At 41.9% G+C, this 21,219-nt stretch overlaps 2 protein-coding genes across 2 annotated transcripts; one reads left to right on the forward strand and one right to left on the reverse strand.

The window, feature by feature from the left end:
• Positions 1 to 2,505: 2,505 nt before the first annotated feature.
• LOC306926009 (lysozyme g-like) lies at positions 2,506 to 4,616 on the reverse strand. The gene is made up of 5 exons (XM_079505206.1): positions 4,564 to 4,616; positions 3,953 to 4,030; positions 3,595 to 3,821; positions 3,353 to 3,500; positions 2,506 to 3,019 (listed from the first exon to the last, which is right to left on the reverse strand). Exons 1-5 carry the CDS (start codon positions 4,565 to 4,567, stop codon positions 2,892 to 2,894), a joined length of 585 nt encoding a protein of 194 aa, XP_079361332.1. The 5' UTR covers positions 4,568 to 4,616; the 3' UTR covers positions 2,506 to 2,891.
• Positions 4,617 to 11,145: 6,529 nt separating this feature from the next.
• LOC306927299 (5-hydroxytryptamine receptor 3C-like) lies at positions 11,146 to 20,052 on the forward strand (the record flags this gene model as incomplete). Its single annotated transcript, XM_079507008.1, has 7 exons — positions 11,146 to 11,172; positions 11,337 to 11,400; positions 12,206 to 12,372; positions 12,782 to 12,826; positions 13,069 to 13,175; positions 19,008 to 19,177; positions 19,919 to 20,052. The coding sequence occupies 7 exons, from the start codon at positions 11,146 to 11,148 to the stop codon at positions 19,924 to 19,926; spliced, it is 588 nt and encodes a 195-aa protein (XP_079363134.1). The 3' UTR covers positions 19,927 to 20,052.
• Positions 20,053 to 21,219: the final 1,167 nt, after the last annotated feature.

Below are 21,219 nucleotides of genomic sequence, written 5' to 3' on the forward strand. Positions count from 1 at the left end.
GTCATGTGCTCAAGACGGATCTGTCCGATATCTCATATTCCATCCTAATTGGCTAACATTGGCTTTCAAAGTTTGCTGGATTGGCCCATTTTGAACAAAAAGCCTCAAATCATGAACGCAGAGTGCAATTTACGTGAAATGTTTCACGCACTTTCCTACTAGGCTGAGGAATATATCGCACCCTTTTCACATTGGCCTGTTATAGCGCCACCAACAGGTGGATTTTTTCAAAACACATTTTTTTCCTCCAATTGCCATCAAAGGCATAAGAAGAAATGGCAACCTTTTCACATTGGCCTATTCTAGCGCCACCAGGAGGCCACAATAACCTGACCTGGCCTGGTGGAGAACTGTGCCCCGAGAGGCACTTTTTCTAGTTTTAAATGTTCCTTTTTGTACACCGGGCAGGAGGGACTACAGGCGGACCCGTGGATTCATGACCGGGAAACCCTGTGCAGCTGGGCTTTAACATTGAGCGCTCGGTTGCACTTCCGTATTTGACCACCAAAATTTGGTGGTCAAATGCGGAAGTAGACGTTCTGAGACGTTACTTCCGGCAGTCTTCCGGGTGCTTCAAAACGCCACTGAGCAACTTCCACTGACATGAATAGCTGGGGGGGCGGAGCTTCGCGCCAGTTCAGTCTCTATCCTTTTATATACTCTATGGTTTACCCAGGCTAGTCTGCCACAGGCGTCCCTTTATCCTTCAAATTGCTCACACAGCCTAATTGAAAATAACTTTGGAACACAGCCCCCAAGTTAAGCTGTCAAAGTCAAATTGCAGACAGAGACAGCCATTTGGACCCTTGTCTCCAATCGCAATTTCCCATTTTTGCAATAGGAAAAATTGCAATAGGCCTAGAGAAGGAAATAAATGTCTTCAAGTTGTCTTTTAATTTACTGTCACAATCTCCTGCAAAGTCTCTGATTCTCTCTCCTTCATGGTCTTTAAAGGACAACTTTAGTTTTTTTCAACCAAGGTTCATGTTTTAGGTTGTTATTAGAGAAAGTAAAAGATGAGTGTTAAGTTTTTTTAATTTGCTGCTTTCTTTCGTTTTAGGGATTTTAGCGTTTTTGACAGGGGGGCGGGGGATTCGAGCATGGGGCTAAATATGTATTTTTTTACAAGATTTTATGGCGATTTTCTCAGTAGATCCTGTGATCTTCTGTGGCCAGATGTAATTTCCTGGGGTTTATTAGGACTATAGTAAATAATAAAAAAAATAAATCCCCATACAATTTTGTACAAAAATACATATTTAGCCCCATGCTCGAATGCCCCCGCCCCCCTGTCAAAAAGAGCTAAAATCCCTAAAACGAAAGAAAGCAGCAAATGAAAAAAAATTAACACTCATCTTTTACTTTCTCTAATAACAACCTAAAACATGAACCTTGGTTGAAAAAAACTAAAGTTGTCCTTTAAGCACAGCAGCGGCACACATTCCCCCCCCATATTCTCCATGGTAGCATCAAGGAGACACACAGGTGAATAATGCTGAGAACATGAATAGAAAGGAATGCCTCAGCCATACTCGCATGATAAATAACACTACCGTATATTATTGCTGTGCAGTGGAAACCTTTTAAGTCCAAAACCATTCCTTTTATTCTGCATTATTCTGAAAACATATTAGCTTGTATCGGCTATTTTCACAACTTACTCTTGTATGATGTCATTAATTCACACACACAAACAAATTGTTTCTCTCCACTATGGTTATATTGCAAAATTACTTTGATACAGTTTGCAATGCCAATTGTACCTCAGAAATTAATAACCCAAGAGTGCAAGTCTAATCAGTCCAATAAAGGCATGATTTGATTTGTTAGTTTTTGTATTGAGTTAAGTCTTTCACATCGGAGGATAATGTATAATGTGTGAATACATTTGAGGCATTTTCTTAATTTTTGAGTGGTGCAACCACTCCCTTACGGACTTATGTGTGTGGGTGGGTGCCTGCCTGGCTGGCTGCCTGGCTGGGTATGAGCATGAAAACAGCATGGTTGTTTTTCACCACCTGTGCGCAACCTAACACACACACAAACACACACGCACATATTAACTGTATATATGATGATTTCGGGTGTGCCAGTACAGTACAGTGACAGTACAGTACAGTACAGTAGAGGGTACAGTAGAGGGACCGGCACACGGTAACTCTGTCATTTCTCAACCGTTTCGGACACGGGGCGGCACGCCGGAACCGGCCCGGCCCCCTGGGCGCGTTCCTGGGGGTCTGGAATCCCCACCCCCGGGGACCCCCACATGGTAACTCTGTCATTTCTGTACCGTTTTGGACGCGGGGCGGCTCGCCGGAACCGGGCCGGCACCCTGGGTGCGTTCCTGTGCCCCCCCCCCCCCGGAAACCCCCACACGGAGTTGCACCACTCACTTCACACGGGTGTTATATTTTTATTTGACATGGACACCATAATTACACAAAGCACTGAAAGCAGACATTGTTTGAACTATCCACAGGAGGATAAATACACAGGATTAATGGTTAATGTGGCTAAACGCTAACGTGACATGGATGCGTTCCAGGTCTCAATGGATTAATAAAACAATTGTAAAGTGTACAATTCAAATCTAATTTTGTACTATTATATAGGTTTTAATGTGGATAGAGAAGCTTGTGACCATGGTGCAATATGACAAGTGTGAGTGAATCATTTTGAAATGCAAGTCCCTTCTAATGAACAGAAAATGAATATAATTTTAGCCGGACTTTCATGAATGTGCTTTACCTGTCTAAAATGTTTAATTCTTATACCTAACTGCATTAGAAATTATGTCATGTTTAAGCAGTAAGTCTACATTGACAGGCCTATATTGCATCATCAGGATATAGAGGACGTTTTGTTTTTGCCACCTCTTCCAGGTCGATGTTCTAATAACCGTGTCGTTTGTACCACTGAGCTCTGGCCACCACGTCATTGGAGTAGTCTCTACCGGTGGTCTTGGCATCCACTTGTTCATAGGAGGTAGGTGGCCCCATATTGTAGTATGCTAGTGCTCCTACAGAAAGAGATTCTACAGTCAGTCAATGGTGGACATTGGACAATTAAGGTACTTAACCCCAGTACTGCTTAATGTGGTTAATTAAAGTACAGATACTCAAAAAATGTAGTACAGTACTGAGTACTCAAGTATAAATGTAGTAACTTTATTGCTGTCCCCAAATGATCATAATCAAGTACAGTGCTTACAGTACAGTAAGAGAACTGTGACTGTACTGTGGATACACAACTGAAACATGTGAAGGGAACCTTTTGTCATTCATTAAAGCTTAGATAAAGATAAACCATAAAAATGAAAAATAATAATAATAAATAACCAACAACAACTAACCTTTGAACTGCTTTTCCTTGCTTAACCCAGCCCAATAAGCCCATTTTGTCTGCATCTCTCCAATGATGCGGACCAAGATCCTGGTGGCTTGGGTAAGGTGTTCCTCGCTGTCCCATAAGCCGATTGGTTTGTGTGACCTCTTATCGACCTACAGAAATACAATTACATATTAATGCATTATATTATAATATAATGTTCTCCTAAGAAGATGTGAGCTAATAAAACGTGATTATGGTCATCACCTGCATCAGTCCAAAGCCATTATAATTGTCACCCCAGCCTCCAGTATGTGCAATTGTATTCCCAGCCCTGGATTCTCTTGAGATGATGCCGGCAATGATCGCTGGATCAACACCCTCCCTTTCTCCCACTCTGGAGATGATGTACCGTAGTTTTTCTTTCGATGATGTAATGTAGTTGTTCATTCGATCCAGATCAGTCTGAGCCATAGCATTTGATGCCTGAACACCTTTGAGAGTGATTGAAAAGAGAAGAAAGTTTCTCAAAGGGACCCTCAGAGTTCCTGGAGGGGTTCTAAATGGACCCTTGCAGGTCCGTAACCCTTGAAATTAAAGCGTTTGAGAAACATTGATAACTTACCTGAGCATCCCAAATTGTCCTGCTGAGCTGTTTGCCGTGATGCCCCAGTAGTTTCAATGCTCATGATGTTTGCAAAACCTAAACATATGAGATATTTCAATCATATAATTAAATTCAAGTGTTATATTTGGTGAATGTCCTGATTTATTTTGTTTTATATTCTTTCTTTATTTTAATGTATTATTTATATTTTAATGTTTTTCTGCTTTTTACACTTTTTATTCACAATTGAGTTTTTAGCCAATGAATTCCTCCCAGCACACATTGTTGTGTTGTCACTGCTGTATCCTACTGGCTCACCTGGCTGCCAGTTTGGCGCCCCCACCAGTAGAAGCTTTCGGCCTACTCCTCCCGCCTAACACCCCCTCGGGTGCCGCCCCAGCCCGTAGTAGTACGTGCAGTGACAAATATCACTCTCCCTGCCCAGCTTCCCTCCCCGAAAACAGGCCAATTGTGTTAATTTAGAAAAAAAAAAAAACCCTTTGTCCCAATATGGAACAAATGTAGTTATTATTTAGTCATAACACACTTATTAATTTTAAAATAATTTGGTTTTCTGCCCGACATACAGTACCAGTAATACATTTGAAAATAGACCAAATAAATCTCACCCATTTCTGCGTTTGGTTGATGGTCTTCTTAATAAAACTGGAAGCTGTCTGCAGTATAGACAGAGTTGTTCTACCTTTTATATGGTTATCTATAAGTTTCACTATGAGAAGCACTTTCACATTCTAGACCGTTTGTAAGTTTCACTATGAGCAGTGTGCAAATATAGCGCAACTAACTATAGCCTATAAAGTGAAAGTACAGTATAAGTAATACTGTAATACTGCACTTTCTCACTATTGTTATCAGCTGTCTGTTAGAGAATGATACATCTATAATTCAATCACAGAACCACTTTGGTCATCTGTGCTACTGTTAAGTATACATTGTGAGGCTATCATCCTGTCCATATGTAATTTAAAATAAATGTGCATATGCTAGTTCTGTTTTCCCAGAAATACCATGAGACTAGAAAAAGTGCCCTTCCAGGCACAGGTCTCCACCAGTGTGTGTGATGTTTGGCAAAATGTGTAGGAGTAATATATAAACGTGTGTGTGTGTGTGTGTGTGTGTGTGTGTGTGTGTGTGTGTGTGTGTGTGTGTGTGTGTGTGTGTGTGTGTGTGTGTGTGTGTGTGTGTGTGTGAGACGCGGCTTGGCCTGTTGTAGCGCCACCATGAGGCTGATTCGAAAACTGTCAAGTGGCATTTCTTCCTCAGCCTAGTGGGAATAAGCATGCACAGTTTCACCGCAATCGGACGCTGCGTTGAGTAGTTGTGGCGATTTGTACAAAACGGGTACAAAGCGGGCTACTCCTGAAAAGTTTAGAAGCCAATCGTAGCCAATGAGGGTGGATTATGAGAAATCAAACAAACCCGTCTTGATCACATGACTATGGAGAACATGTGTACTGATTTGCGTGAAATTTGGATAAAATCTGAAGGAGTAATATTAGAAAATGTGTTTTACATATGTCGGCCTCCTGGTGGCGCTATAAAGAGCAGATGTGAAAAATTCCAGGCAAAGGTTTTTCCTTGGCCTCTAGGGAGTTGGCATACAAAGTTATCCACAGATCCATGCAGTTAGAGGTAAAAACACTTTTCGGCCAGTTATAGCGCCACCATTAGGCTGAGTTGAAAATGTTCATGTGGCATTTCTTCCTCGGCCTAGTGGGAATGTGCATGCACAATTTCACGGAAATCACACGATGTGTTCATGATTTGCAGCATTTTGTTTGAAACTGAGCACTCAAACTTTGGAAGCCAATCTTAGCCAATCAGGATGGAGTCTGAGAAATCTGAAAGACCTGTTTCGTTGAATGGCTCTAGAGAGACTGTGTACCAATTTGTGTGATGTTTGGACAAAATCTGTAGGTGTACTGTCCAAAAACTTGTTTTGCACAAAGCGGCCTCCTGGTGGCGCTATAACAGGCCGTTCTGGAAAATGTGGGGCAGAGGTTCATCGTTGGCATCCAGGGAGTGTGTGTGCAAAGTTTGGCATCGACCTGGTTAACGGTGCCGGAGATTAGCTGGTAACAGACGGACGGAAGGACACACACACACACACACGGACACACACACGGACGGAGTGCAAAACAAACTCTCTCCCCATGCCTTCGGCCTGGCGGAGACAATAAAGCAATAACACCACGTGTCTGTCTGATGGCCTGAGGCACAAACAACATGAGGGAGTTTCCTTGTGTTATTAGCTGTGTGCCATGAAAGGAATGAAACATGAGAAGTGAGTGGAGGCATGGACCATTTACTTCAGCAGTGTGCAAAGAATAGCGTGACTAAACTAAACTATAGCCTACTTATTGTTATGATATTAGCCCATGCACAGTACATCTTAGTCTATGTACTTGAACTTGAGATACAGTGTACTTGATATGTATTGTGTACTGCCTGTACTGTAGCATACTTTATAGATAGGCTACGAGAGACATCCTGGTGGCAGCAAGGTCAGCCTTGCTGCAGTAGGCACGTTCTTCTGTCTCATATCTTATTGTCACGTCATTATGATCCAGCACTATATATGTTTCCTGTTTGTGTAATAAACTTTGTGAACCTTAGCGTAATACTGTCTCGTGTCCGTTAATTTGTTCTCCCGGGCCCGCCTCCGCAGTCGCCGTACCAAAGGAATACTTCAACAGGATTGTCACACACCACCCAGCCTGCACACACTACCTGTCTGTCAGAACCAGACGAGGGTCCAGTACTTAGAGATTACAACACTTATACTTTCACTTTCTCATAGCCAACACTGTTATCAGCTGTCTGTTGAGTCATGTTGTTAAAGGAAAACTGTTCGTTTTTTTTTCAACCAAGGTTCATGTTTTAGGTTGTTATTACGAGAACGTAAAAGATGATTTATTTTCATGATTTTTTTACAGGGGGCTGGGGCATTCAAGCAAGTGGCTAATTATGTTTTTTTATTTTTTTATTTATAGCAATTTCTTTATTATGAATTACTATAGTCCTACAGTCTAGACCGCAGAAAATTACATCTGGCCACAAAATATCACGTGATCTATTGAAAGTGAAGGAGGAGGTGACAAACTGACAATTGAGCCCATAATTGAGCTCATGATGACACACAGTATGGGAGCCCCCTGAGACCTCCCATTTGTAGAATCGGCCTCAGGTCATAATGGGTTAATTAAGTCCATGTAATGTGTAGAAATGCTTCATGTTCCAGATTTGTAAGGAGGAAAGACACTCGAGGTACAGAGCAGGTAGGATTAGACAGTATATGTTTACTTTATGTATCCAAAATATCAAATGATCAGATGAGGTATTGTTGGATCTTTATGTGATATTGCAGAATGAGTCGTAACGTAACGTAAAGGTTAAAGGTGGTCAATCTGACCGGACCATGGTGTACTACTACTGTACTGTACATACATGGCGGAATTAACATCAGTGTGTATGCACAGGCACTCATGTGTGTTTGGTACGCATGGAGTTGGGTAAGCTGACTGTGTGTGTGTGTGTGTGTGTGTGTGTGTGTGTGTGTGTGTGTGTGTGTGTGTGTGTGTGTGTGTGTGTGTGTGTGTGTGTGTGTGTGTGTGTGTGTGTGTGTGTGTGTGTGTGTGTGTGTGTCCTTCCCCTAAACAATGAACAATGTTGTAGTTAGCTGGTTTCTGCTCGATAGCTGAGATTTGAATTATTGCATTGTGGAGCTTGCCACGTACTTTGTGTTGTGTCCAAGCATCCAATGTCCTTTCAGTTTGTCTATGGTGTTCACCATGTATTCTGTTGGAGAAAGTATGCATGGCACAGTTAATGATTAATCAGAAGCCTGAACATACTGAAACATGTTGTTGTTAAAGCCTATAAGGTTATGACAATAATATGCCTTCCCACATGTCCATATTACTATGAAGCAATACAAAACTGAGCATAACGGGCAGCGGATAAGGGATCTCTTAAAGGCAATGGCATGTGGCACGGTGATTGGTTTAATTATTGTAGCGCCCAAACCACACTTATGCATAATGTAACGGGTAACAAAGGTGTTTTAGGGATTTAGACAGGTAACCAAAATACCACTGCTAAATCCTCAAATTGTGTATTTAGAATGCTCGAACGAAAATGGACCCCATAGTCTCTCCCCATGGCTTCGGCCTGGTGGAGACAATAAACTCCTATATTGTAATGGTTAACCCATTCTAAAGCCTGACCTAAGTTTTCTGAAACTTCAAATATTTATATAGCAGCATCCATTAAAAAAAATTAAATACTGTACATACAGTATGTGCTCTGTGCTCATAATGTGTTCAGCTGATTGGCTGAGCACGTAATGTGTTCAGCTGATTGGCTGAGCACGTAATGTGTTCAGCTGATTGGCTGAGCACGTAATGTGATGCATGATGATGTATGATGAAGAACAGAACAGGAATTAATCATAAAGGAGGTAAAAAGGGAAAAGAAACATATACAGTGAGGGGAAAAAGGGGTGGGCGGTGGGTGAAACTCACAACTGCACACTCCTGACCAGATAACAGGGTTGCCTGCAGGCTTTGGCCATATACTGATAACGTGGATATTCACTCACACTTCCTCCACGTTTCAGTCTGGACTTTGTCCCACATGTAGGCAGCTTGAAAAGTGGGCCTATACGTAGTTAAGACCTGAGGACAATTCTACAAATGTCTTAACCCCATGGTTCTATATCAGTGGTGCTCAAACATTTTCATGTCAAGGACCCCCAAAAATATATGTAATTGGCCGCCGACCCCCATCTGAAAATATGTTGTTCCAGGGACCCCCCAGAAGCAGAGATTTGAGTTAAAAACGTTGGCTCTGAAAGAATATAGCCTATATTCAAAAATTTGCACTACATTTTTATGATTTTTCAAAAATAGCAGATCTACAAGCTCGTAGTGCGGCACTCGGTGCCGCACTATGAGCTTGTAGATCTGCTATTTTTCAATAGCTAAAGTATAAAATAATGCTTAAAACACCAAAAGGGGTTCCCGTCCTGAACGGGTTTAAACAGACCCGTTTAAACAGATAGGATCATGCACTCATACCAGTGTTGATTTTGACGGCTGATTTTAGTTTTAGTCATAGTCTTTTGAATAGTTTTCATTTAGTTTTAGTCACCTGGAATGTTTTATTGCTAGATCTTGTTTTAGCCGACTAAATATCATCATGAGATTTTTGTCGACTAAATCTACAGTTGATTTAGTATTTTGATGCCTTGATGTCGTCGTAATGGCTGATTTCACACTTAGCAGATCGGCTATTTTCAGCATGCAACCAAGTGTAAAATGACTTCTGTATTTTGCTTATACGGATATTCATCCACTAGTCCCACCAGTCATCATAGTTTTCATTTAGTTTCCATTTAGTTTTCACCAGTGAAAAAAGGTAGTCGACGAACACTTTTCGTCATAGTTTCAGTCGACAAAATCAACACTGACTCATACAGTACACACACACACACACCCACACACACACACACACACACACACACACACACACACACACACACACACACACACACACACACACACACACACACACACACACACACACAACTTCACAACAGTCAGCCCATTTCTCAGAAACGGATCCAATGCAATAAATACAAGCTGAAAGTGAAAGTATTCGTTTGTTCTGGGTCATACTGGGTCATACTCTGGGCTATACTCTTTGCACATTGCTGACCAGATAACAGGGTTTTATTTTTCAAAACATTTTCGTATTCATATCATTGATCAACCTGAGAAGTTTCGTGGAAATATCTCTCAGTTTAAAAATGTATCTCTCACCCCCATTATAACTAATAGGGGCTAATATTGGGGGCAGCCATATTGGACTTTCGCAACAAAATTGACCGAGTTGTCCATATAGGTTGTGATCCTATGGGGTCATAGATATTATTTCTGGTGGACAACTTTGTATGTTATGACAAATGCAGGTTTCCTAAAAAAAGGGTGGTTTGCCCCCCTGGGTAATAAGAGCACCCCTCACTTAACACGAGCATTTTTTGACTTTACTGGAGTGCTTCCAAATGTCAATGCTTTAATTACTTTTACTTCAACTACATCTCAGAGGCAACTATTGTACTTTTACTACACTATAATTACTTTGTAATACTATATAATACTTTGGCAATTTGAAAATAACCGATCAACAAGCTCAGGATGCAAGCGATGTGTTGTGAACTTGTGTAGATCTGCTATTTTAAAGGATTTGTATACGTTTTAAAACTTGTGAAACTGGACCTTCTGCATAATCATTTTGGTACTTTAAGTACATTTTCACGTCACTTTAGTACTTTTTCATGTTTCCGTACTTGTACGTAATTGATGCTTAAGTAAAACACTTGAGTACTTCTCCCATCACAGCAGATTTCACCCCTGCTATTTGCACGCATGCACAGTCGCACACACACACACACACACACACACACACACACACACACACACACACACACACACACACACACCCACACACACACACACACACACACACACACACACACACACACACACACACACACACACACACACACACACACACACACACACACACACACTTGCCAAAACCATCCACCACAACTGAGCAGTCTTGTCCAAGCACGTACAGGTAAAACAGAACAGAAATGTAAAAAAAAAAAAGCCACCTGATTTGCTGATGGTTTTATATCCAAGTCACGCTTGGCTTAGTTTATGCTGCCTGTGTCACTATAGTTTATTTAGGATTAAGGTTGATGGCACAAGGTTAATTTGGGATTAGCAAGAGTTTGTAAGTATCAGATTATATCCATCTGCATAGTTTTAGAATCAACACTGTAATAATGTCTCTCTGAATCTTTGATCCATATATGAAGAAATTGAATCTATGATCCATTAATTTTCTCGGCAACTTGTGCTATTACTTTACGTTATTTCATTTATTTGGACAGGACAATGTAGATTCATGAGCATTCATGAACATGAATGTATATGTATGCTGTGATTTAGCTAGAAGCTCATTTCCGCATCCACAGTCCCCGCACATCAATCCAGATTGATTGTTTATGTAAAATACCGTTGCATTGGTTATAAATGAATCTGTGATCTCCAGTCATTTGGAAACTGAAGGAACCATTACACTCTGACAGCGTTGAAAACACAGAACTGGAGATCAGTTTGATGGCTGACAAGAATTCTAAACCGCAGGTAAATGATGATTTCATGGTGCATTATTATACTCGTGTGACAGTATGTTATAGTTGTAAGACAAAAAATGGATTAAGCTCTGATTGTGATAAACACTTCTAGTTCTGTCATATTTAACTGCTAATTTTAATTGTATTACTTAACATTGGTAATGTCAATTTTAGCTGCTCCAGCCATCAGTCCAGCCCTTTGCGATTTTGTGCATCATTACCATCAGTGTCATGAAAGGTAAGGAGTCGTCTTTTAATATTTATGCTTAATTTTTGTTGTTACCCCCCCCCCCCCCCCCCCCCCCCACCATCCACCCGTGGGATTTATAATAGAAAATAGGATATCTACAAGAATCAAGAATCAAAGTGGTTTCATTTGTCACTAACTACAAGTACAAGCAGTGAAATGTTTTGGGGTCAGCAACCTTTTTGACATGAAGTGCCATGTTTTTATTTGCTTCATAGTCTGTGCCATAACAACATTAAGAAGTATGTCACCACATGAAAAATATATAATATCTACTTTTGAAATATCTTCAGGATTTGACTCTATCCCCACCTATCTTCTAGCCAGGTTAACCACTCCCCCTTTGAACACATTTCAGTCCTGCAATGTGATTTCAAGGGGAGTGGTTACTCATCTGCCAGACTCCCATCGATCCCAGTCAAAGAGTTCAGTTTTAATGAATGTAATATTGTGTGCAGGATGTAAATTGCGTAGAGATGTGAGAGGACTTGATTTACTTGCCTTTTTTATTTTATTTTATTTTAAAAGAAAATCCTCTCTCACACTTGCCAGTGATTGGCTATGTGCCAATGTTGGCACCCCAGGCTTCCTATATGCCCCTGATAATAATTTAACATATTAAAGTAAGCTCACAATGTGTTCCAATTCACCATGTTGTGAGCTTGTATATTGGCTATATTCACTGTTCATTGTACAACAAGGTATACAGGGTTTAATCGGGTGCTTAATGAGTTCACTTAAAGTCTGTAAGAGAACAAATAACCACAGCATGACCCTGACCAGAGTCGTCCCACAGTTCCATGCGATGCCAACATTGTATTGAACTGTACGCGTCCGGATCCCCCTGCTCTCCTGGAGGCTCTGGAACCCGTCTTCAACCTGAGGGCCATACGGCCCGTCCTGAACATGTCCACGATCACCGATGTCACAACAATCTTCACCTTGTACGGTATCCTCGGTGTGGTACGTCCTCTTGTAGGATCAGTGAACATTCTGTTCTCCACAACGTAATTATTACAGTCAGTGTGGACCATTCACTCCAGACACATATAGGCCCCTTTTCCACATATTTTTCCCCACCTAATTAAAGACCTAATTAAAGACTAAAACCAAAGTTCTTTCAGTGGAAAAGGGGCCCGAGAGAGGGTTTCTTTATAGCATTTAATTTAGTTCAAGTCTGGACTTTCGAGTTTATTTCACCTAGCTGTCAATAATGTCGATGTTTGTTCTGTCTTTCATTAAATTGTGATACATAAGCTGCAGGTACATCTGAAAGTGACACACTGATGTTTAATTTCCATAAAATAATTGTTCCTTGTAAGAAATATGTCTTAATTCCTATTATTTTCTTTTTTATAAAAAATAAAAACAGGATGAAAAAGCTCAGCTTGTGACTACATACCTCTGGCTCCTTTTTGTGAGTAAATTATCTTAAACAATACAAACAATTACTTGTGGGAAGTTGTGGCTGACCACTATTTGACGTTACTTAATTTACGGTATTTCACTGTGTTCTACATTCTGACAGATCAACAGTCCAAAACTCATGTAATGACGGTACAAATATTCTGCATTGTCTATGACTTGAATCCATTTGATCCACTGCAGGCCTGCTTTGTGTACAGCACGATATTAAATTACACCGATATGTTGTTCTAGTATTGGGAGAATGAGTTATTCAGCTGGGACCCGGTCCAGTGTGGCACCGACAGCATTGTCCTACCCAGGAAAACGTTTTGGGTACCAGATGTAGTGATCAACGAATTGTGAGTTCTATTACATGTACTACATGATTTTCTCTTCACAAGTATATAGAGTTGTTCAGATACCGACACCAGTATCAGAAAAACTGCAGATACTGACCCCATTTTGTTTTGTTTTTAATGCTTCAGTTAATGAAGCATTATTTGCAATACTGTTTTATACTCTTAAGGTCTGCACAGTGCACACTGCTGTTTGTCTCCACCAGGCCGAAGGCATGGGGAGAGAGTATGTTTTGCACTCCGTCCGTGTGTGTGTGTGTGCGTCCGTCCTTCCTTCCTTCCTTCCGTCCGTCTGTTACCAGCTAATCTCCGGCACTGTTGGCCCGATCCATGCCAAACTTTGCACACACACTCCCTGGATGCCAACGACGAACCTCTGCCCCAAATATTCCTCAACGGCCTGTTATAGCGCCACCATGAGGCCGATTTAGGCAAAACACATTTCTGTAGATTACTCGTACACATTTTATCCATACATCACACAATTCGGTATACACTATCTCCATAGTCATGTGATCAACACGAATCATTTTCCCATCTTCCTTCCTGATTCCTGATTCTTCCTTCCTGATTCCTTCCTGATTCGCTTCCAAAGCTCAAATGATTGGTCCGTTTCGAACAAAATGCCACAAATCACAAACACAGTGTGCAATTTCCGTGAAATTATACACGCACATTTCCACTAGGCCGACATGACACAATTTATTTTCCAAACCAGCCGCATGGTGGCGCTATAACAGGGCAATTCCTGTTTTTACCTAGAACTGCATCGTTCTGTGTACAACTTTGTATGCACCCCTCTCAGACCCATTTGAGCTACGGACCACCATTTGATGGCATTTAGCCTCTCAGACCCATCTGAGCCACGGACCACCATTTGATGGCATTTAGCCTCTCAGACCCATTTGAGCCACTGACCACCATTTGATGGCATTTAGCCTCTCAGACCCATTTGAGCCACGGACCACCATTTGATGGCATTTAGCCCCTCAGACCCAAAACTTTTAATATTTTGTTGTCGGATAATATTTGGTCCACAAAATAACAATTCTTCTACATTCTCTAATTTGTGTAGACTTCTTGTAAATTAAATAATGCAGATGTTTAACACTAATGGAACACTTGGGACACAGCATAAAATGAAACCAAATGGACCCATTTGGTTTCATTTTACGCTCTAAAGAGTTAAAGAGCTATAAGGGTCCATAATTTGGTCACCAACTCTCCGTCATTTAGCTGGGGACCACCTGGAACCCAGTCCCCCCAGGGCCCCCACAAGGCCACTGAGCTGGTATTGATTATTGTGTTCTCTCCTATCTATATATTCTAGTTTCTCAATATCAAAATGTGTACTACGTAATTTACACACAAAGCTTCACAGTCAGTCAGCCCATTTCCCAGAAATTAATCCCTGACAAACAACACAATTGAAAGTAAAGGTGTGTCTAGCATGTATGAGTTTATGTGCTGAGCTACTCTTTGATCTGTTGATTCTGCAGTTAGACAGTAGATAACATGGTTTTATCTGATAACTATCTCAGACAGGTCTATGTACAGTATGGCGCAATGTTTAAGATTTATGGGTTGATTACTTGTGTCACACACACTTACAATACAGCAGTGAACAGTGACCACTCTAAAAATCCTTTGACCTTTGAGGTCTGCTGGCCAGCTGCTTTTGACTGACCCCCATCCAATTTAAGATCTAGAGGTGATCGTGCCTTCGCTGTTGCAGCACCCATTCTCTGGAATAGCCTCTTTTTATATCAAAAGTACATTGAACTATTTAAGTCTCTTCTTAAGACTCATCTTTTTTCTATGGCTTTTGATCATTAATTTTATTTTATTTTATTGTCAGTTGAACTGTTTAATTTCTCGTTGTTATGTGGGTGCACATTCATAATTGTTTTGATTTAATATGCATAACTGTTTCTATATATTATTGTGTAAAGCACTTTGGTCAATCTCGATGGTTTTAAATGTACAATATAAATAAAGCTTGATTTGATTTGATTTGATAAAAAATACATTTATGGTGGCACAGTCAGTAGTGCTGTCGCCTCACAGCTAGAAGGTCCTGGGTTCGATTCCCACTGGTGACGCTGTGGGTGTGTTCTCTCCTCCGCGTCATCAGTGCCCTTACCCGAGGTGGGGTTGGCGAAAGGGCCTTTATGTATGGAGTTTGCATGTTCCCCCTGTGTCCCCTAGGGTACCCTCACAAAAAACATGCAGTAATCCTGGTCTCTAAACTACCTCCCCCTGGCCAGCCGAGGCACCTGATGGAGGGGAAAGGAACTGGTCGGAATAACGTGTTCCTTCCATGCGCTATGTCCAGTCGGGGAAACTCTCCCCTGTCAGGTGAAAAGAAGCAGCTTGGACTCCTCATGCATAGAAGGAAGCATGAGGTCAGTCCCCCCCACCCTCCGCTGCCCCTCACCCACAAAATCGTGGGATAAAAATTAAACGAAAAAAAGAAATAAAAATACATTAATGAGTTTGTTTTATGTCGAGCTACTATTTGCACACTGCTGATTGTGCAATAAGACAGTAGATACAAGTATTTTATATGATAATGGTCTCGTACAGGTCAATGTATCACTATGGAGATGTACAGGCCTTAAACACAGAACTCCACACACTATTTGGGTCAGGAAGGCTAAGGGCCTTACTTTCGTCTGTGCCTTTTTACTGCCGTACCTCCTTATCCCTAAACTTCTTTGCCTTTTTTTTCCACAAAAGTGCCAAGCCGACCATCATAATAATAAGGAGTAGCCGTGTACGTGTGCAAACGGCAAAAATAGCCGATCTGAATGAGGAAATGCAGCGCTCTCATCGGGAGGGGGGGCAGCACAAATATCCGACGAGTAGGGCTGGAGTGTGTGTGTGTGTGTGTGTGTGTGTGTGTGTGTGTGTGTGTGTGTGTGTGTGTGTGTGTGTGTGTGTGTGTGTGTGTGTGTGTGTGTGTGTGTGTGTGTGTGTGTGTGTGTGACAGTGTGCGTAGCCTACTGTCCCAACACTGGTTGGGTCATATCTGATACTTCCATGACAGCGGACAGTGAAGGTCCGTTTCTCCGTATCTATGAAGGTTAAAAAACGAATTGATCCCCCATGCCCCTCCTTTGTGCAAAACTAATGCTTGGAATGGATTCAGAATCATGAAAACCCCCATTTAGAAATGTTTGCCTTATTGTACCTTAAAGGGAAACTTCACCCTTTTTGCAAAACAATTGCTGTCGGGAGAAAACCTCATAACTCCATTTTCGAGGTTTTTGATTTTTTTAAATCAGTGCTATTGAACACCCTTTACGTCTGTGTGTTGTTTCGAAAATATGAACCAATGGAAAGTAGTAAAAAGTGCTTTGGACAAAACCTCTTAACTCCATTTGACCCTCAAAATGTCCTCTAAAGCAACTAACTCCACCACTTCTCCCCCTCTCAAACTGTCTGCTAAAGCAACTAACTCCACCGCCTCTCCCCCTCTCATGGAAGTAATTGACAACATATAAAGTTACAACACCAACTTTGATGAGGCAGTAGGCCTATTGCTTTGTTTTAAAAATATAAGGTTTTCTTAATTTCCTGAATAATGTATATTTTTCATTTCCTGAAAATTTTGGACTTATGAAGTTTCCTCCCGACGGCAGATATATGTTAATGATGTTTAGAAGATTTAGAACACTTTCCTGGGGTCTTTATGTGTGTAATATGTGGTTTTTGATATTTTAGATTTTAGCAGTGAGCCAAGTGTCTCTGATGTCATGGACACTGGACTCACTTACTTCCTGGACTGTTGTACATGCCCAAATTTGTGCATGTACAACGTCCTGGTCTCAACTGCGCATGTTTCTTTCCTTCCATGGAGCAACATGACGTCTTCGCGTCTCGTCCTCTTTATTCAGTCCTTGGACTACATGTTGTCTCAGTAAGACAAGGAGGAGCAGTGCACCAAAGCATTATGGGAATTGTAGTTGTCAGAATCGATCAAATAAATGTATGACAGGCTTGATCCAAGGCCCGGTTCCCTCATGCAAAAAGATAGCCTGTTTACTTTTCTCATAATGAGTGAATTAATGTTAAAACAGGTTTTAAGTTAGGTAGAGCAGGGGTGGGCAATTATTTTTCCCAAGGGGCCAAATGTGAAACAGAAATTATTTTGTAGTGCCGGGCCAAAAGGCTGAACTTAATTATGCATAATATCAATTTTATTTCTATATAAAAAGCAGAAATGGCATTGTTTTAGAACAACAGAAACATTTGACTGAAATTATAGGCATAATGACTATTTTACGTCATGATGATGTACAATAAGAGCGCCCCTCACTTCACATGGGTGTGATTTTTTTACTTTCTACTTGCATGCTTGAGACGTTTCCTTTCCCAGTTGAAAACAGTTTTGTTTAAGTCCTTAAATACTAGCATTTTAATTTAACAATGCCCGTTGGGCTAGGGTGGGCCTCAGCAAGGTAAATCCGGCTCTGGCTGCATGCTTCATGGCTATTTGCATTCACCGACGATGTTGTCAACAATACATCCAAAACGCAGACGTTTTTGCTTTTGAGGGGGGTGAAGGAAGGAAGACAGGTTCTCAATCACACGCAATTCACATGCACAGTTGACGTGCAGATTGCATGCACTGTGAGAATATACGTGGGCTTCAAAATAAAAGCGATGTGGTTTTAGTCCACCCATAAAGTAATTAGAAATTATGTTTTATTTTCTGATTATCAAGTAATCTTTCGCGGACCGGTCAGAGTCTGCCCGCGGGCCGTACAATGCCCAGGTCTGTAATAGAGGAAGAAGCGCTGCTTGGGTCTGTGAATATGGCAAACTGCAACCAGGTGCTCTTTGGAAGGGTTTAGTACGTTTCAACAACAAAAGTTCCACGTTAATTGTCTCCACCAGGCCGAAGGCATGGGGAGAGAGTATATTTTGCACTCCGTCCGTCCGTCCGTTTTTTTTATTTTATATTACTCCTCCAGATTCTGTCCAAAAATCGTTACATCGTTACACACTATCTCTATAGTCATGTGCTCAAGAAGGATCTGTCCGATATTTCATATTCCATCCTAATTGGCTAACATTGGCTTTCAAAGTTGGCAGGATTGGCCGCTTTGAAACAAAATGCCTCAAATCATGAACGCAGCGTGCAATTTACATGAAATCTTTCACAGACTTTCCTACTAGACTGAGGAATATATCCCACCCATTTCACATTGGCCTGTTATAGCGCCACCAACAGGTGGATTTTTGCAAAACACATTTGTGGAACAAAATGCCTCAAATCATCCAATTGCCATCAATGGTGTAAGAATAAATGGCACCCTTTTCACCTTGGCCTATTATAGCGCCACCAGGAGGCAACAACCTGACCTGGCCTGGTGGAGACCTGTGCCCCGAGGGGCACTTTTTCTAGTTTGTTTTGTTTTTGTTTTTTTATGTGCGCCCAGTATGCAAAGACCTTTACTGTACAGTATTTACATTATTATTTTACTTAACTTAGGGCTGCACTATGAATGTGTTGTTATTTATTCCTAGATTTTATTATTATTATATTTTTTATTACGTGTTGGTATTGGATAAGTATTCTGCATCGGCCAATACGCAAGTTGTGGGTATCGCAACTTGAAATATTATGTAAACAGGGTGAGTCAGTTGAGAGTTATAGGCTGAGATGATTGGCCAGTGAACCCACGTGATCAGTCTGGCTAATGTTATGGTTCAAACATGAGGAATGACTATAAAATACTTTACAAAAAGGTCATTCTAGAGCTGTATGACACCAGTCTATTCTCAGCAGTGATGAACCTGCTGTTCTGCTTTGTCCCTGTCTTGCAGCATGGATGAGAATAACGCCCCGTCTGTCCCCTACGTGACCGCCTATCATAACGGCCACATGAAAGACCTGCTGCCCATGAGGGTAGTCAGCTCATGCAACCTTGACATCTACACCTTCCCATTTGATGTCCAGAACTGCACTCTCACCTTCAACTCCTTCATGTACCTTGGTGAGGCGCAACGCTTGCTCAAGAAGGGCTCCTCCTCAGTACCCAAATTATTACAATACAAATGAGCTGTTAGTTGTTCCCTCACATGTATTTAGAATACTGGATAATAATGAATAATTGACATATATTAATTATTAAAGGAGCATGCAGTGATTTGGGTGATTTGGAAAACCACCCAGTCCGCCCCGGTAACAAAATGTGCACATGCACGCACTACAGTGGGGGGAAGTGCAACAGGCCAACAGCACGTGCACCAAGGCCCGCCCCCACTCGATCATGATTGGAGGAAGGCCCCTCTCATCCTGATTGGATGAAGGCTTTGCCACCCGCCACCAAAACTGAAACTAGGGTTTTTTGACCCAAGGGGCTCACTGGGGACAGGGAGGAACTCCTTATATTGTCAGCACATCTATAGTAGGGAGGATTATCAACAAAAAAAAAAGATATTTGAATGAAGTGAAATCACTGAATATACCTACAGCTATGTCCAAAACAATGATTATTCAGGATTTCATTTCAGCATCAAAAGCGAAGCAAATCATTGTGAGCTTGTAGATCTGCCACTTTTGTGTGACGCTCAAGTAGGTCAAGTATAGGGAGTCAAGTAGGGCGTTTAAAACACAAAAGGTTAAAATACGGAGATAGGCGGATTCTAGCCAGACAGGAACAAATTGTAATTGCCCCTTTTCTTCTTATTTCCTTCCTAATCTCTCATTTGGTCCCTCTTCTGCTCTCAGATAGTGAGGTGAGAATGAAACTTGGGGATCGAGTGGAGGACATTCTGGAGCGTTCCAAAGAGGTGATGACAACCATGGGAGAGTGGGAGCTGATGGACATCACATCCACTAAATATACCCTGCCTACTTATATTGGAGACGTCGATGAGCTTGCATTCCATGTAAGTTTTTGAATCTGTAATCTTTATTGTTTTCCGCAATGTAGTCATTCACTAGTAAGAGACCATACCTTCTGCTTAAAGTTTAACGGTTTTTATTGAACAAAAAGGGATGGATGAGTATTGAATGGGGAACTCAGGTATAGGGTGAGACTCAGGGTGGGGGAGTAGTCTTGGGAGCTTACGTCATCGATGCTTGCTCGGGGAGCGGTCGTATCTGCTCCGATACTGCCCCCAAAAAGAGCTGACTGCAGAGAGATGAGTGAGGGACTGGCAGACGATGGAGGGCGAACCTTAGGAGGGCCGTGAGTAACGGGAGGAGGAAGACGTGAATTCGGAGCAGCGTAGGAACCCGAAGAAAGCGAGCAGGAACATGCTTTCGAGGGTGAGGTCGACCCTGAGCGGACAGTAACTAGACACTTGAGGAGTGTGTCAGAGGTGAGTGGGTGGCAACCCTGTATTGGAAACCTCGGAGTAGCATGATGGCTCAGGAGGTAGAGCAGGTCGTCCAATGATCCCTGGGTCGGCGGTTCAAATCCCGGCTTCTCCTGTCCACATGTCTAAGTGTCCTTGGGCAAGACACTGAACCCTACATTGCCTCCAATGAGTTGGTCGGTGTTAGCTTCCCACCATTGGTGTGTGAATGTGGCAAGTGAGGACGCTGGCGTCGACTGTTCGCCGCTTCACCTACCAATGTATGATTGAATGAACCATTGTAAAGTGCTTTCAGCACTTGGAAAAGCGCTATAAAAATGCAATTCATTTTTGATGATGTGAGGGTGAGTGATGGTTGGGCTTGGGGATCCATGGATGAGTTTGAAAAAGAAGTTTAGGCAGCTCAGGTAGACTGGCGTGGTGGATGACGGTGGGTGGAATGGTGATGGAGTAGAAGCGCTTGAAGGCGTTCCAGGCGGTGAGGTATAGGTTGAGATGGTTCCGTGTGAGTATCCGTTGAGGATGTGGTGTTGGGCTTGGAGGGTGAGGTGTCGGAGATGAGGGTTTAAGTGAATATCGTTGCAGAAAATGGAGGAACTGGCGTGGAGTGAGGATCCGCATACGGGGCTAGCCGCCAACATTTCTGAAACGACAGGCAGGGGAGGGAATCAGCGATCAGGTTGTGGCGAACGGGGACGTGCTCTGCGCGGAG

The sequence above is a fragment of the Electrona antarctica genome (genome assembly GCF_951216825.1).
Source record: "Electrona antarctica genome assembly, chromosome: 7".
Classification (NCBI taxonomy): domain Eukaryota; kingdom Metazoa; phylum Chordata; class Actinopteri; order Myctophiformes; family Myctophidae; genus Electrona; species Electrona antarctica.